At 38.1% G+C, this 17,852-nt stretch overlaps 1 protein-coding gene across 1 annotated transcript in view; it reads left to right on the forward strand.

Annotated features, from left to right (window-relative positions):
- LOC149226468 (oxidoreductase bty37-like) overlaps positions 1-10,342 on the forward strand; it is a 55,327-nt gene extending 44,985 nt beyond the window's left edge. The window contains exons 6-8 of the mRNA XM_089375294.1: positions 9,485-9,569; positions 9,703-9,759; positions 9,873-10,342. Coding sequence (XP_089231420.1) covers positions 9,485-9,569; positions 9,703-9,759; positions 9,873-9,968 — 238 coding nt within the window. The 3' untranslated portion in view covers positions 9,969-10,342. The remainder of the gene's footprint in view (positions 1-9,484; positions 9,570-9,702; positions 9,760-9,872) is intronic.
- The last annotated feature ends 7,510 nt before the right edge of the window (positions 10,343-17,852 follow it).

Here is a 17,852-nt window from a genome sequence, read left to right on the forward strand (position 1 = left end):
AAATCAACCAAGATACTTGCATTGCACAGAGTTTAGTTTTGCATTCATGTCTAAACATCGTCTCATTTGGCACATTGTTGTGATTTGTGAGGGCATCTATTTTTTACTTGCAATATTATATCTTTTTGTACTTGTCATTGTTTTATTAGTCTTGTTCACTTGTGCTTTGATATTGATCCATCTATTTTGAGCATCTCTTTGAAGTAGAAGTACAATTTTCTTTTCATTTTGCAAGTTATATCTCACTGCTCATATTTCAGTTTTGTCTATCATCTCGTACTAAGGCATGTCTTGCAGCAATTGCTTATCTTTGTGACTTGAAGTATCATTCCATTTTGCAAGTGTTATGTTATTCTTTATGGAGAATTGTTTTAAGGCAATGGTTTATCAATGTCATCTTGTCATTGTCATACTGATCTTATTGGAATGCATCTTGGTAATATTTACTACGTTCATTTAAATAATTACTTGCTAAATAATCTTTAATTCAAGTTACTTAGAAGTAATTGCCTTGCCCTTAGTCTCCTGGAATTTGTTGTTTTCAACAAGTTTTTCCTTTCTAATCATCTTTAGGGACTACCCCCATAGCCTGTCTAGGAGAGAGCTTAAAAAGAATGAGTAGGGAATAGGTGACATCCCCTGCTCTGAGCATTGCGCCATAAAGATTATATCTTGTGGGGCTGGAAACTTTTCCCACACTTAGGTGTACATCTTAGGCGACAACAGAGCCTAGATGAGGATGGTCTCCCATTGAGACACTAGGGAGGGTTTGTTGCCCCAAAGGAGTCCCTAACGCTGGAGAGGAGGCCTTAGTTGATAGCTGGAGACCCATGGAGACCACTTGATGGCACCCCAGCTGGAAATTGGGATCCCACAGGAGATATTGAGGTGTATCTGAGGGCCAAACCCTAAAATTTTGGATCATCCAAGCATCTACACACTTTTTGACACCTTAGCAGACTTTGGCATGGCATTTGGAGCCTTGATTAGGCATGACGTCAACAATTTAGGAGGCTACGACTCATACGTGTGGGCTACTATGTCTGTTTTCTCATTATCTAATGGGTTGGCTTATAACTAAACAAACTTGTTTTTATGAACTTGATTAGGCTAAATAAATAGGAGACCTAAACCTCATATAAATAGAGGTTAGCCTCAAATCATTTTGATCATCACGTGTGATCTAATTTGGTCCTCTTAGAGAATTTAGCCTATCTGAATTGTATTCTTATATCTTGCGGAGATGTGATCCATTGAGGATATTTTTTGAAGGAGCCATTCGTTGACTTTGGACTCTGGAGATGTCATTTTGGATTAATAAAGGATATGTTCATGCATTATATCTTGTAAGTGTACCTTGTATTTGATAAATATTTGTACTTTGTGGCTATTGTATGGAATGGTTAATTATTTGGGGTTTCTATGTTCTAATTATTGTTGAAAAATATTCTATGGAATCTTGGTAATAGTATTGCATGCATTACCCACTTATAGAATTTGTATGATAATCCCCTGGGTGAATCTTTCAACTAGCTCTCCCCATTGAGTTTGCTTCCTCACAAAAATGATAGCTAGGTTTTGAAACCTAGGGTTTCATATTTCCCTTACTCCTTGTTAGGGTTTAGTTCTTTTCTCCTAAGTCAGAAATCTCATTGATTGCATCACCCAAGGTCAAGGCACTGGCCTTGGTCACATTGTTGATCACCTTGAAAACTCACTAAATTTCTCTTTTCTTCCCCTAACCTAGATTTCAGCCTCTTTAAGGAAATTCGCTAGCTAGGCTCAGGGCATCAATTTCAACTAGGATTGATCACATTGCCTTTTGGAGGGATTCAACACGTGGTTGTGAGATAGTTATCTCAAAATCAACCTTTTCCTATGGCTAATTTCTCTATTTTAGGGATGGTGTCCTTTGCCCTAGCTTAATTGTGCCATAGAAAAGCCCTAGTTTGCACTATGCTTCAACTTGGGGCTTATTGAAGGCTTTGATCTTGTGGAGAGATAGTGTACCTATCAAGGCCTTGGTATTGTGACAATGCTGGTTATGATGATACTATCATCATTGATGCTTGTCAATCTGCATCCCTTCTTTATGAATATTTCAAATTGAGATAGTCTTGTTGAGTCATTATGAATACCTCCCTAGTTAAGAGAGAGTTGAAAGTGTAACTAGTGTCGGTCTTCATAATGAAAAAATAATTATTGATGTATTTATTATTATTATTATTGATCAAGCATGTTCTTCATGCTGAATTAGTCAAAATGAGTAAAAAAAAGTTTCTATTTGAGTCATGTGACATTTGACATTTGAAAGAAAAAGAAAAGGAAAATTATTTTTAGTTTAGTCTAAAGGATTCAATCTAAGGTCCAAGTCGGCCCTCCCTATCAAGTTGGCTTGTGTGGCTAGTTTTCACCATTATGAACAACTATATAAAGGAGAATCTTTGACCTATTGGAATTGACCAAGTTTTGAAGTAATCATCGAATTCTATGATTGAGAAGTGAAGGAGAAGCAAGCTGAATTCAAGGAGAAGAATCAGAAAAATCAAAGAATCTATTCACGTGCAAATCTGCCTCATCTCTACCCACAAGTGCAAATTCTGTGACACTTCTCTAGCAGCCACAGGGACGAAATTCGCCTGAAGAAGATTTGGGAGGAAGGCTGACTTGGAATCTTGAAGAAGTCTTGGTCTAGGTTGAGGATATCTCATTTTGAATTGATTCTATAAGGAGTGGATTGTTGGGTTTTCCTCTTGTGGGGTTTTGCCCAAGCTTGGAGCCTAAAATTTTTGTCTCTTGCTTCTTTGTGATCTTGAAAGACTAAATATTGTATAATTACTTGATGAGGAAGAAATAATACTAAAAGAAGAAGATTAACATTCATAAGTAATTATCAAGTAGTAGAATCAATCATCATCTTCATTGCTTTCCAACAAGATAAGCCTGTTAACCTTGCTTATTCATTATCTCTAGGTCACAGTGTGCCCTAACTAGGCTTTTTGGAGGACGCACATTGCTTTATTATGCTAGCTAAGCCTTGTTCTTAAGAAGAGCGACCCTCCTTGACCTATTTTTGTCACTTTTATCCCTAGTACTTGATAAATCCTATAGGTGACCTAATATAGGGAAGGCTCCCTTGTGAAAGTCCACTAAAGAGCAGGAGGTAGTGGTTGTGGCGACAAAGGGCCACACCTCATATTGTTGTCCCTTGGTCTAGTTCTTGTCTTGTGAACTACCCTCACAAGACTCGCTAGATTTTCAGGGAATAGGGTGTTGATGCACCAAGCAAGTATATTATGTACAATGATCCAATATAGCCTTTCTAAGGCTTGATCACAATGTAACACTATGTACGAAGGAGATGCTCCACTAGAATAGCCATGGATGTGATATATACACTAATGATGTAGATAAGGCACAACAACAACAAACCATTGCATGCAATCTCCGAAGTAAAATGCTCAAAGGGGGAAAAATGACAAGCAAATAATTGTGCAAATCGACTCTCCTACTAAAGACTCCTCTGCACCCACTTAAAGGTGGTCAACAAAGTCACAAGGGAAGTGTCTAGGAAAGTGCGCACAAACCATAGTTCCCGTGTCCATAAAATGCTCCATCCACTTGTAAATCTCTAACAAGTGTAATCAAAATCACAAGTGGAGTGATAAAAGTTACAAGTATAGGGCCTCATGCATGATGAGGGGTAACACTAGCGTCTGCAACTCATAGCATCATTGGTTACTAATAAGAAGGTAGGAAAAAAATCCAAGGCCTTCTTTATTGACCTCCTAGATCTCCATCATGACTTAACTAGATCAACATAACTCCCATAATCCAGGAAACAATTCATCTTACCGAAATCAGATTGAGAAACCATTACCGAATTAAATATTTGTCCCACTGTTCAAAGAAACTACAATTGTTATCACATCCTTATTGCAGGAAAAATCACATTTGTCTTGAATTATAGACACTCTCACATTGTTAGATGATTCAAAATACATAAACTTTAGTTTAATTATTTAGAATATAATATTCAATTATTTAGAATATTTCATTAGATTTTGGAGAAATTTTAAAATTGCTAATTGTTGTAAAAGATATGGCATCTAGAAAGGTGTCGTTTCTTAGGAATTAATTTAGGAAAATGGTTAGGAGTGTTGTTACGAGAACATTAAATGTAAATGGGCACTTGTTAATAAAATAAGTGATCCATAACAAAATTAGGTTAGGACATTAGCTTATTTAAATCTAATTTCTCTGCTTGCAAGAGTGTTGAGTGAATGTGTGTAAACTCTTGCAGATTTTATGTAATTTCTTTTCCTTATTAATAAAATTTGTATCTGAGGACACTTCTGCTATTATTGTGGTATCAGAGCAACAATAATGCAATAATGCAGGTGGGGTGATTTGGTTTTGTAGCCCCAGAGAGCTACAGGATGGGTAGGATTCTTAAGGAGGTCCACCTCATGAATCGATACCTTGCTATAGGAGCCCATATCATGCAATAGCAGCATGGATCAGTGGCAAATGGTGCAGTGAGATGCCAGAGTGACAAATGCAGTGGCTAGTAGCAGTCAGATATTGGGCAGTGCAGAGTTGGCAGCAGTGCAGTTGGCAAGGGGTTGAGTTAGCAGCAACACAGAGGCTTTAGCGATAGCGCAGAGTCTAGCAGCAGTCATGACTCGGGTGACAGATGCATCATACTGATCACAGTTGATTCAGTATTTTGGATGCTTTTCAGTTGCAGTTGTTGCAGTTGCAGCAACAACAGATGGAGAGGGAGTTGCAGTGCAGATGCAGTGTTGGTAACAGTTCAATAGGGCTAGCAACAACACATATGCAACGTATATCAGAGTTGTGCAGTAGTTGGTGGGAAGCAGCAGCCAGACATCAGCAATGTAACAATAAGTGGTGCAGAGACAAGGTGTTGCTTCAGTGGGTTGCAACGCTAGAACACATTCCTCGCTAAGAGGGAGTGTTAGGTTTTGTAGCATCAGATGTGTTCTAGCCATGAAATTTGGTGAAGAGGCTAAAATACATGTATTCTCCAAAACCCATAAATCATTTATGGAAATTCCACCTAGAGACGACCTGATTAAAATAATTAATCATTTTTTAATGTTTGATTAATTAAAGGGTATTAATTAAGTCATGGTGAGAATCTTCTAGAAGAAGACATGGATCGAGTTCTAGTTAATCTTAGCCATCGATTATGTTTTAATTTTGGCCGTTGATGCCTCAATGAGAAATTATAAGAAGAAATTCGATCGGGGATGGAGAACACACTTGAGACACTAGCAGTTCGATTTCACTTACAAATCGAACTCTAGAGTAGCAGCACTGAGTTGCTGGAGAGAGAGCTAGTGAGCTCGAAGCAGTGAGAGAGGGGCAGGGATAGTAAGGTCGAAGGAAGATTTTCCTGTTTCGGTGAGTGCATTGCAGAGAGGCAGTGAGTGCCACAGAGAGGAAATGCAGAGCCACGCAGAGGCAGCGCAATGCTTTAGAGGGGATTTTGTATTCTGCTAGGGAGAAGCAGTGATTCAGTGCCGAAAGCCGGAGAGGGAGTCTGGAGGCCAGAAGGCTTCATCTTCCAGACAACAGCTGATCAGATAGCGAGAGAGTAGTAGTTCCGAGTTGTGGGATGTAGTACTACGTAGGTTGATGCAGGGACTGTGCAGAGGTAGTAGAGACAGCTCATCTTGAGCCAAGATCAGTGTCGGATTGCCAATGGGAGTGAGACTTTTATCGCTAGACTTATTGTCAATCATTTCTCTGTATGGACTGCTAGATTTGAGCATCCATAGTTTTGTACTTAGATTTACTACTGCATAATAATAAAACCCTCAGTTGCTGCACCGGTTTTCCCAAGTTGGGTTTTTCCGGGGACATTGGTCCAAAAATAACTGTGTATTTGTGTGTGTGTGTGCATCTATTCTTCTAGCATTATTTTTCTTCTGTAGTATTTATTTTGTGAAGGTTGCAGTGTATTAGTTTCGATATTTACCGTAGAACGTAGTAAATAATTTATTCAATTTATTTAACTAATAGAAGAAACTTAATCAGTTGTTGTAGTAGGATTCAGGGTTTGCTGAATTTTCACAGTACCAACCTATGACATCACGTTGCAAGTTCATCGTGAACAACTTCATCAACACATCTTCATGTTCAACATGAAAACAATCAACCAATCTATTAAGAGCTATGAGATGTTACTTAATTGTAATACCATCAAAACCATGAAACCTCATATGGTCTATACATCACTGATCTCCACAAGGGAGTGATGAATATACCACATGTCTGAGAAGTTCATTGGAGCATATCTATTTGCCATTGTCTTGTGTGATCAAACCTCTCAAATTGGAGTCCCCAATGATGCTTAGAATTTTCTACATCCATGAGCCTTGTTTTGCCAAATGTCTCTCACTATGCACCACATGCAATAGGTGTGTACTCAAGGAACATGTAATGCTATTCTTCTTGCCTTTTTGTGTTTAAGGTGCAATGTTTGCAGTTTATAAAATTATTGAAGTTATAAAACAATAAAATAAAGTTCTATTGTCAACCATTAGCACCATTCTGTTTGGTTGTCTTCAGCTAAACAATCGTGGGTGTAGGGTATCTATTCCCCCAAAGGTGCCTAGGTCTTGACCCTTGATTCAATTGCTATTGCATGTGCTAGGGTGCATCCATGAGTATGAGCACAAGCGCCAATGTGTCATTTGGTAGGAAATGAACCTTGGTGGGGGCTATATTACCTACCCACTTTCATTGACTTGACAAGCCACTATTGAATTAAAAAGGCTTCATTTTCATTGTGGAGATGTAAATGGGGATAGAAATTGTGGCTTTTTATATTGCTGCCATACCACTTCCCATCCCTAGTGGACTATAGGATAGAAGCCTGAAGGGGATACCATACCATCCCAGGGACATTTGGGGAATGTCGAAATGTCCTAGGGATGTCTAGATGTCCCTATACCATCCTAGGGACGTCTGGGCAACCCTTATTAAAATTGGGATCACTTAGGCACTATAACCTAAAAAAATTGTTTGTAGGGAATATTTCTAATGAATTACAATGGATATTTTCAGGTATTCTTATTTCTTGAAATGTATAATATACAATAGGCCTTGGAAATGGCAAGCATTACCTATACATAAGTTTGTTTCGTTTCTCAGCAAGAACATATTTTCCTTTGTAGTCATTACTCTTTTTATTTTTAATTTTTATCAAAATATCTAATTTTTTCAAATAGATTGTGCCTTCTTTGAAAATAATGCTCATCCACTGAATATGCATTTGCCATTTTGGATCAGCACTTACTCTTTTATTATGAATCAATATGAATGGTTCAATATGTCTTTGATGGAATCATGGATGGTATTGGTATAATAGTATAATACCAATGTTCCACCAAGTTTCCGGGACATGGGGATGGGGGAGTGGGGGTACGTAGAAGCGGCCTATGCCAAATCTCCCCACCAATTTTTAGGAAACGAGGGTGGACATCGGGGTCTTTAACACAAGGGACCAGACAAAAATAGTAAAATAAAAATACTAAAACCTATAAATATATCATTGAAACTTATAATTTCACTGTCTTTATCATTATATAACACTTACATCATGAAGGATAAATTGATGAATCATATAACTGAAACAAATTTAAAACGAAAAGCATGATACAAACATACATTTAACTATAACAATGTACAATGAAAATAAAAGTTCAAACCATATTAAAGTTCCAACTGTGAACACTGAATATTGAAATAAAAGTCAAGTTTGATACACCAAGATTCAAATTTTTATAGAGTCAATTCTAATATATCATATATCAAGATTCAAAACAAACTGAAGTCTACAACTGAAGTCTAAAACAGAATAGCAGATAACATAAGAACGTATCAAATGACAAATGAGCATAACTGCTCAAAGTAATGCTCCACTAGTCTCTGCGTTCACCTGCTGCATGAATAAATCAGGATCACCCATGTCACCATCTGAATCAGGATCACTTGCATTCTCAAACATGCTAAGTGGCAAACAAACCAACCCCATCTGTGTCTCATCAAATCCCTCCCCCATATCTACCTGTGCATCATCCTCTAAATCAACATCCCACCGTGTTGTTGGTCCCTTCAAAAACTCAGGTGTATTCCTATGCTCAAGACGTAGGGCACTGTGCACATTAGCTAACTTTTCCGCTCTTCTAGAGGTAAGCTTGTTCCTCTTGATAGAGAAGATGAAGCTATATGTGGACCAATTCCTCTCTGCTGCAGAGGAACTAGCAATCTGAGACAACAAACACATTTGTTTGAGCTTTGGAGCACCATCCCCATGCATCCTCCACCAACCAATCGGGTCATCTTGGGCTAGACCTATGCGATCTACCCGAGCACCTTGTGTGTTGAAGGGGCCACTAAGAGATGCAAACTTAACAAATTGTCTTCAAAGTTTTGCCACCGCCTCCTCAATGTACATCTTTGCAATTGCATCTAGGAAGCCATTCTTTACGTCAGGATCATCAATAGGAGGCACTCTCCCAGGCCTGACTTTATTAAAATTATTTGACCTCAAATTTTTGGGAAACAAAGGAAACGTTTCCTTTTTTGGGAGGAAACAACCCCCTTTGGAGTTTCCGTGTGTTTCCTTTTTTTGGGAGCATCAGGAAACGACCCCTAGACGTCCCCACGTCCCCGGAGCACAAGGGAGTGAGGAATCGCGATTCCCAAGTGGGGGGATGCGTCCTCGTGGAACACTGTATAATACTATATTTTCATTTGGAATTGTTCAATATGATCACTGATTAGGTTTATAATGTAATAACTTTGTGCATTCAACAATTTCATTATGTTAGCCCACGGGGCTTTGGATTGACGGTGAATGGGTGTATTGTTAAGGCACTCCTTGTGATAGGTCACTAGTCCAAATCCCCCGTGGGTGCTAGATAGTATTATATAGAGGAAAAAAAAAAAAGCAATTTCATTATTTTAGCCATTTACATATTTAGTTCCCTATCACTCTGCACTTTCAGATATTAAATTTTCAAATTCTTTGAACCGTTTGACATTTTGGTTACCTTTCAGGCATCTGCAAACTTTTCCCCCCGTACCCTTTCCTGAAATTTGGTGCAATATAGGTTTTTCAATTTATTTGCACCCTTACATCCTTCAATAACTTTAGGCATTATGCCAGCTAGAAGAATAATAATTTTGGATTGTGATTTCTGTGGTTAGGTTTAATTGCATTCTAGAAATATATTTTATTATTGAAACGCTCATAAAAGATGGTGTCTCTAGCATAAATAAAGACTATAAAAGATCAATGAATTTAATTCTCGGGCTTGTCCAATTGAAATTTCTATGCATCCTGCTGAATCATTTAGTGTCCATTTTAGATGTTTAATGCTCATCAAACACATAGACGTGTAGTATACATCAACGACCAATTTCTTTTTTCTTTTTCTGTCGACAGAGAGGTGCTTCTGGCTGCTGCAAAGAGTGCAGGCATTGATGGTGCCGAAGAATGGATTGATAACCCAAATTCTGGTTTGCTAGAGGTATGTTAGAAATTGTGTTCGTGTAATTCCATTGCCATCCATATCTTATTTATAGCATAATGAAGTTCATATATATTAATTTGCATAGATCAAATGAGATGCCGACAATTAGTCTTTATACATCAAATTTCAGATACAAATTGAAATGGAAAAAAATGCTCAGAACATATCTGGTGTACCTCATTTTCTGGTAAGCAGCCTCAATGTTGTTTGTCATAGTCCCAAGATTTCAATATGGTCTATTCTGAAGAGCATCAAAGTTTCTTTATGTTATCATGTAGATGCAAATGTTTGTACTTGCAGATAAATAACAAGTATCAACAAACAGGTGCGCAAGCTCCAGATTCATTCATTCAGACTTTTAAAAGAGCTGCTCGTGATGCAGAAGGAAATTGTTGAGCTTGAATCATGTTAAGAGACACCTACTTGTCATTTTATACAAGTACATATATGCAATGCTTGCTCGCAATTTGGAATACTTCAGTAGTGAACTGGTTTTCAGTATGCTTTTGCTTAGATTGCACAGTTACAATAGATAAATAACAAGATAAACAGGTGCGCAAGCTCCAGATTCATTCATTCAGACTTTTCAAAGAGCGCTCATGACGCAGAAGGAAATTGTTGAGCTTGAATCATGTTAAGGGACACCTACTTGTCATTTTAAACAAGTACCTATATGCAGTGCTTGCTCACAATTTGGAATACTTCAGAACTGGTTTTGAGTATGCTTTTGCTTAGATTGCATGGTTATAATGCTAATTATATTTGGTCAAGTTGAATCTTTCATGTATGGGGTGAATTTGCATGAGTTGGGTTGGATGTGGCCATAATTTCCATGAAATGTGTGTACACTGCATTTGCAATGCATGACCTTAGAAGTAATTTTAAGCCAACAGTTTAATTGAAGTTTATTATGGATAATTGTACATTTCATGGTTTGTGTTTGTTGAAGTTGAACACTCATAACTGAAAATCGCAATAAAGATTGCAATTGAAGTAACTCTAACTGTATCTATTACCCACCAAAAGTGGGTAACCCATAGGAGAAATTTTTTGTTCTCCATTGACAGCCAGCCAACTAGCAGCCCCATGAAAGTCAACACAGAAGTTAGACCATTATGCCAGAGTTGTCCACCAATTGCTCTGGTCAGATCTCTCTCCCATCTGACATCCTCCTTGAAGGAAGGTGGGTCATCTATCAGTGGGTACTCTAACCATTCTAGCAATCATGTGCTTTAATTTAATGTTATGGGAATATTGATATGGATCACGGGACAAACTAGATGATTGATCGATCTTGATTGTATCCTTGTTCCCACACTTCACTTGGGAGGTTAGTCTTTGACTCTAGTCCAGTGGGACCTCCTCTGAGGCCTTAGGGTTTAGGAAGGGCACTATTGGGGAGGCACTGATTGATATAGTGTGTCCAAGGTAATCCATACTTACCACTTTCCATCTCTCCCAATTATCCATCTCCATTCTTTGAGTTGGTAGTCATTGGGATTGACACCCTATATCCACATCCTTGAGTCACTTGGGCCTAGAGGTTGATGTAGGTGAAAAAATGTTATAAACATATAAAACCACAATGAAAGAAAATGTAAAATACAAAAGATGGCTGGGACATATTTAGCGTGTGGGCAAAAGCCTAGCATGAGCTCTACCCTTCTCATTAGCCATCACCCAACTCCTTAAGCATTTAATGCTTCTTCTCAAATAAAGTAACTCTTGAATGTCTCAACCTCAATGAGCGAGAAACTGCTACATCTTAAAGGGTTATTGGAAAAGCATAAATCAAGCTTGGGTTTCTAAGCTATGCACTAAATAAAGACATCATTAAAGTAAAAGGCACATTAGAGGGGTGGGAAAAGCAGGCCAAGGAAAGAGATAACCCATGCCACCACGATTTCTCCCTCCTTACATCATTACACTCAGGATGTTCGTTGGTCTCATGGTTATGGCTCCACTCCATGACCACCATATCACACATGCCCATGGATTGATGGGATAACCTTGACATGTCACTCCCCTTGGGGTCTAGAAGCACCTAATAGGGTAGTTTATCTAATCATCCCTAACATAAGTGAGGTAAATTGTTTATAGATCCTGATCTAGTTAAACATTTGAAGGTGAGTTTTGTGTGAAGTATTTTTGTGCCCCTAACATTAGATATGGTTCACTATGATGCTTTAACGGTTTCATGTTCCTAATGAAGGTGATCTCACTTGATCTTGAGAGGTTTTGTTTAGGTGGTTTCACATTGCAGCAAAGATCCCTTGAGGGATAGCTTTATTCTTCTTTAGCACCTTCAAGGGAGTTCTTTTCCCCATTCTAAGAGCAGATCTGACTTTGTGGCCCCAACTTTGCCTCTCTAGAGATGAGTGTTGGGCCTTGAGTAACTTCCTCATGATACTACACCTTTTAATGAGCCTCTAGATGCTAAAATGCTCAGCTTGAAAGCTTTTGCATTGGACTATCTGATGATGTGCCCAGATGGACCCAGGACACCCTCGGGCTGGCCTTAACCCTATTTGATGGACAATACCTTATTTTAGAGCCCAGATAAGGATGCTCATCACTTAGTTGACGTGGGGGGGCTAGCACATCTCTCTTTGATGGCAATGCTTGCCCTTAGAAGTGCCACACCACTCCCACATGCATGTAAATGGTGACGTAGGGCCTCTTTTGGATGACGTCATAGTGGAGTAGGCACCTTTTGGAGATGTACACATGCACTTTCAGACTTTTGTGGAGTGAGGAGCACTCTTGGACCCTTGCCTCAGTTCTATGATGCCTTATTGCCTACTTTAGAGGATGACATTATGGTGGAGACCATTTTTCTTTTACATGTGGGTTATTTTTTACATTTTGTTATGTTTGAAAGCTATTTCAATGTCAACCTGTGACCTTTGAGCTAGTTGAACGCTCAAATAAACTTGTTCATGGGTTTTACTTGTAAAATCATGTAAAAGTGACTTGGTTACCCTCATATAAATAGAGGGGAGTCACTTTTCATTTTCATCATCATTCATCATCGTACTTGTCTCTCTTTAGAAGTGTGCACTAGCTCTTGTCTTTTTTTCTACTTGGCCACAATGTGATCCTATGATTCAAATTGGTCTTGGAGAAGCATTATTGCTTGAGGATGGTTTGTTGGGATTGGTTGAAGAGATTCTTATGAAAAATTGTATTTTTATTGCTTGAGGATGGTTTGTTGGGACTGGTTGAAGAGATTCTTATGAAAAAATTGTATTTTTATTGCTTATCGTCTATATTTTGTGTGCTATCTTGTGTGAATTGGGGTTTCTATGTGTGCTATAGTTAAAATTGCTTTATTTATCTTGAAATCTTGATTCATTATGCTATGAAAAATTATTTTCCTTGAATCCTTCAAGAGAACTTGAATTGTGCATCTCTTGAATTTAAAATCTCCCTCACAAGGAAGCTGTTATGGTTTATAAGAAGAGGGTTTAGTTCTCACACCATCTTCATCATGGCTGTCTCCAATGAATTTGCTCTAGGTGACTCCATTGCCCATTTAGATCAAGGCACTAGTCTAGGTTGTTGAAAAATGTGTAACTAGGTTCGGTCTTCATAAAAATAAAATGTACTTTTGTTTTTTGTATATTGTAACATTAAAGAAAATTATTATTATTATTTTTGGACCATGGGTTTCATGCTCAAAGTATTTTATTTTATAGGTCAAGCACCCATTGAGTGCTTCTAGTGTTTGTCCTAGGTCAAGAAGTCAAAAGAGTCATTATCATAAGTTGAAGAGCCCATCGAGCACATTGTAACTTGTAAAGAAAATTATTTTTCTCATTAAAAGTGTCAAAATACCCTTCAAGGCCAAGTCGGCCTATTTTGAGGAGCCATGTCCACGTTGAGAGGCCTATATAAAGGAGGGAACTCAATCTCCTTGAGACATATTCATCTCTCTCTCATTCAAGCAAAGGAGAAGAGAAAGAAAGCAAGTGAAGAAGGAAGAGGACGAAGAAAGATTGTTTTTGGGCCTCTGACACGTGCAAAGAAGAGAAGCTAGGGTTTGCAGCTTCGAGCCCGAAATTTTGAAGCTGGGAGTCGAAGTTGTGTTGCTGGAAGAGATTTGACTAGGTTTGACTTGGACAAGGGAAGCACATCATTTAGAAAGGTTGGACTTGGTCTTGGTCTAAAGGTCTTGGAATTCGTTAATTGAAGAATCTATAGGAAGAGAAGAGATTTTGTGGGTTTTCTTTCAAATGGAGAGGTTTTGGCCCTTGTTTGTAGTTGGTCTTGGAATTCGTTAATTGAAGAACCTATAATAAGAGAAGAGATTTTGTAGGTTTTTCTCTCAAGTGGAGAGGTTTTGGCCCTAGCTTGCAGCCTACATTCTGTGTTCATGTGTACTATTGTTCTTCTTGTTTTGGTAGCGGTTTGATGATATTCGAACATAATAATAAGTAAAGAAACTAATAAAGTAAGAAAAAGTAAAAAGACATCACAAGCAGTTATCATAGAAAGAGAAATCATCTTATCTGTTGCCCTTACAATTTCTCAACATAGGTGGTGTTGATCAATCTCTCTTCTATAAATATATTTTCTCTAATCTCTCAAAAAATTCTAGATATCTAGGGTTAGGGTTACGATTTATTTGAAATATTACTAAAAAGTAATTATATTTGTTATGTTATTGCCCTTTTAGGCTTAGTCACCGAGTTCAGCGAATTTGAACGAATAAATTCGAAATTCGCCGAACAAAATGGCAAACTCGAACAGAAAGGTGAACTTGAATTTAAAGGCAAACGAAATTGTTAAAATTCATAAAAATTTGTTTTTGTTCGATTTTTTTCCGGTTTAAAAAAATTTAGAAATGAATCGTTGTTTTTGAGAGCCCCATGGTTTTGGTTTTGGTTTCATTGCTTGCGGTGGGTTAGGTTTCATTATTTGCAGCCATCGAACCGACCTATGACCACTGACCAATCCACATCATGAGCAATAGCATACACAACTTTCGACGGGTTTTTAGGGTTTTCGATGGCTTTTTTGATGGCTTTTGGCTTGTGGTAGCGTTGACGGGTTGTAACTTAGACCAAAGGTCTGAGTCAGGAGGGCGAAGGGATTTGAAGCACTGTTTGCGGGATTTGAAGTGCTAGGCTACAAGCCTAGACTAGGTTGAATCTCTTAAGAGAAAGAGTGAAGCTCTGTGCTTTGAGCTTAGTGTCTAAACTCACCTCAGAGGTCCGAAATCTGAGGTTCTATGCATCATTGCAAAGTTATCCGAATTATATAGTTTTTGAACTAATAATAGTCCTTATCTCTAGCAAATATTTTTACTTAAAGAAAAGAGCCAAGGTCGAGTTACATAGAGGCACTCTATGACTCATTAAGGAAGCTACAGTCATCACTGAAAGATCCGTGTATAAGCAACAAAGTAGACTCTCTGAAGTGACAAAGGCACCGACCTCATCTCAGGCTGTGGCTTGTGGCTTGTGGCAGCGTCGACGGCTTGTAAGTTGTGGCTTGTGGAGTTTTTGACGGCTTGTGGCTTGACCAGTGCAACACGCTGGAATACATAGCTTGGCCAGCGGCCAGTTCTGCGCATTGGGCTGTGGCACATAATACATTACAGACTTTACACTGTAAAGTTTACAGTGAGCTGCCTTCTAACGTCTGACTCAGAACAACGCTCATTGTGTCAACATTTTCGCAAACCAGAACTTCAACTAACCAGAACTCCTCTCCTCAAACCCTGCAATCACTGATTGGTATAAATTATAATTGTGAAATCTGAGCAGTGGTGAGATAGCTCAGATTTTTTTTTTGAAGTTGTGGCATTGAAGATTGAAGAGGCATCTGTTGAAACTTGAGGCAGCCTCCAGGCTCCAACAAACTTGGAAGTTTTGAGTCCTGACAGAGCCTGAGAGCAGTGAGCCTTCAAGCAGCCTCGGCCCTCCAGCAAGCTGCACTGTCCAGACTCCAGCTTCCAAGTTCCAGGTAAGTCAAAAATTAAAATACACATTTTTTTTAACAGTTCAATAAAATTTACTAGTTTTTTATCAGTTAAAACTTAAATACAATTTATTAGTATTTAAAGAGGCTCAGGCTGAATTTTGAACTGATTTTTTTATTTTATTTTTATAAATTATAGTTTAAAATTTTCATAATTTCATTTTGCAAAAAAAATATAAAACTAATTAAAATGTAAATTAAAAAATTTTGCAGACATTTCAGGCTTCAAGCCTTCACGTCAGTCTTCAACAATCAGAGGTTCAGAACCTTCAAATTTCAATGGCACCCCCAAAATCAACTGTTGTAGCATGGAATTTTGTCAAAAAAGATGGGAATAATCTTTCATGTCAGTTGTGTGGACATGATTTCACTAGGTCTTTAACTAAAGCAGTGGATCACCTTCTCAGTATTAGCAATGGAAGTGGAGGTGGTGTTGAAGGCTGCACTAAGATCTCTGATGAACAAAAAGCCACAGTGGAGAAAGACTATTTCACTTCAAAGATGGAAAAGGAGAAAAGGGTAAATAAGAGGCAACGAATTGAGAGGGAGATTGCCATGTCTTCCTCCAACACCATTAATTCAATCTCAACCATTGGTGGATCAAGTTCTACTCAAGTAAAAACAGGTGGAACCAAAACATTAAATCAATTCTGGAAACCTGTTGAGAAACAAGAAGTTGATGATGTTGTTGTAGAATTCTTTTATGCATGTGCAATTCCCTTTAATGTGGGGAGGAGTCCATATTTTAAAAATGTAATTAAAAAGGCCATTGATTTTTGAAAGGGTTATGTTTCTTCCAGATCTGAAGTTTTAAGGACAACTTTGCTAAAGAAAACAAAATACAGAGTGATGGGAAATTTGGCTCAGATTAAAGAGTCTTGGAAGCTTACAGGATGCACAATTTTGAGTGATGGTTGGTCAGATTTGTGTCATCGCCCATTGATCAATGTGCTTGTTTATAGTCCTCAAGGGGTACTTTTCTTGAAGGCAGTAAATGCAATGGATCGAGCGAAGACATTAGAATTTATTTTTGGAATTTTGGATGAAGTGATTCAAGAGGTTGGGGAGAAAAATGTTGTCCATGTTATTACAGATAATGCATCAAATTGTGTTGGTGCAGGGAAGCTGATTATGGAAAAGTATAATCACATTTATTGGACCCCTTGTGCAGCTCACTGCTTGGATTTAATGTTTCATGATTTAGCTAAATTTCCTTGGGTCAATGAGACAATCCGAAGAGCCAAAACAATTGCAAACTTCAGCATAAGCCATCGTCTCACTTTGAGCATATACAGGAAGAATGCATCAAAAGAGTTGTTGAGGCCTTGTGATACAAGGTTTGCCACTTTTTATATTACTTTGAAAAGAGTTGTTGAGGGAAAAGCGAACCCAAGAGTTGTTTTTTGCAACACTGAGTGGGAGAGATCTACCCTTTCAAAAGAAACTAAGGGGAAAAATGTTGAGCAAATAGTGCTCAATAATGGCTTTTGGGAAAATGCAAACAAGGTTTTAAAAATATGTGGCCCAATTGTTAATGTGCTCCGCATGATGGTGACAAACCATGGGTTTTGTTTATGAAAGCATTGATCGTTGCAACAAGACCATTGCAACTGTTTTTAATAATGTGGAAGCTGATTACTAGGAGATATGGGATTTAATTGATCAAAGATGGAAGATGATGCATAGTCCATTACATGTAGCAACATGCTATTTGGACCCTAGATTGTTTGGGTTACCAAGACATAGGGATGAAGAAGTCATGAATGGACTTATCCATGCTATTGAGAAGCTAAATCCAGATCCAGAAATTGCAGGTTTGGTTAGAAGTCAGTTGAGGGCATACAAGTTAGAAGAAGGGTTATTTCGAACACAATCAACAAAGTATGATAGGAGCAAAAGTAATCCAGCAGGGTCGAGGGAATTTTATGGTTCAGGGGCACCAGAATTGCAAAATTTTGCAATTCGTATCTTAAGCTAGGGATCAAGTGCATCAACATGTGAAAGGAATTGGAGTTCCTTTGACCACATTCATTCCAAGAAAAGAAATAGATTGTTATTTGGAAGATTAGAAGATCTTGTTTATGTTCGTAGTAACTTGCAGTTGGCTTTGAAAAATGTGGCTAAAGAGTCATCCAATTCCTCTTCTCCGTGGATCAATCCTGTTCCAAATGCATCAATGGATGACGCTGATTTGCACATTGATAGTGACATTGACAGGGAATTGACTGATGAATTTGATGCTGAAGCATCTAGCGGATTCACAACTCCTACTTCTCTTGATCATATAAAACTTTT

Source organism: Pinus tabuliformis, chromosome J (assembly GCF_031772625.1).
Source record: "Pinus tabuliformis cultivar Carrire ecotype Pingquan chromosome J, CPIR1, whole genome shotgun sequence".
Taxonomy (NCBI): Eukaryota; Viridiplantae; Streptophyta; class Pinopsida; order Pinales; family Pinaceae; genus Pinus; species Pinus tabuliformis.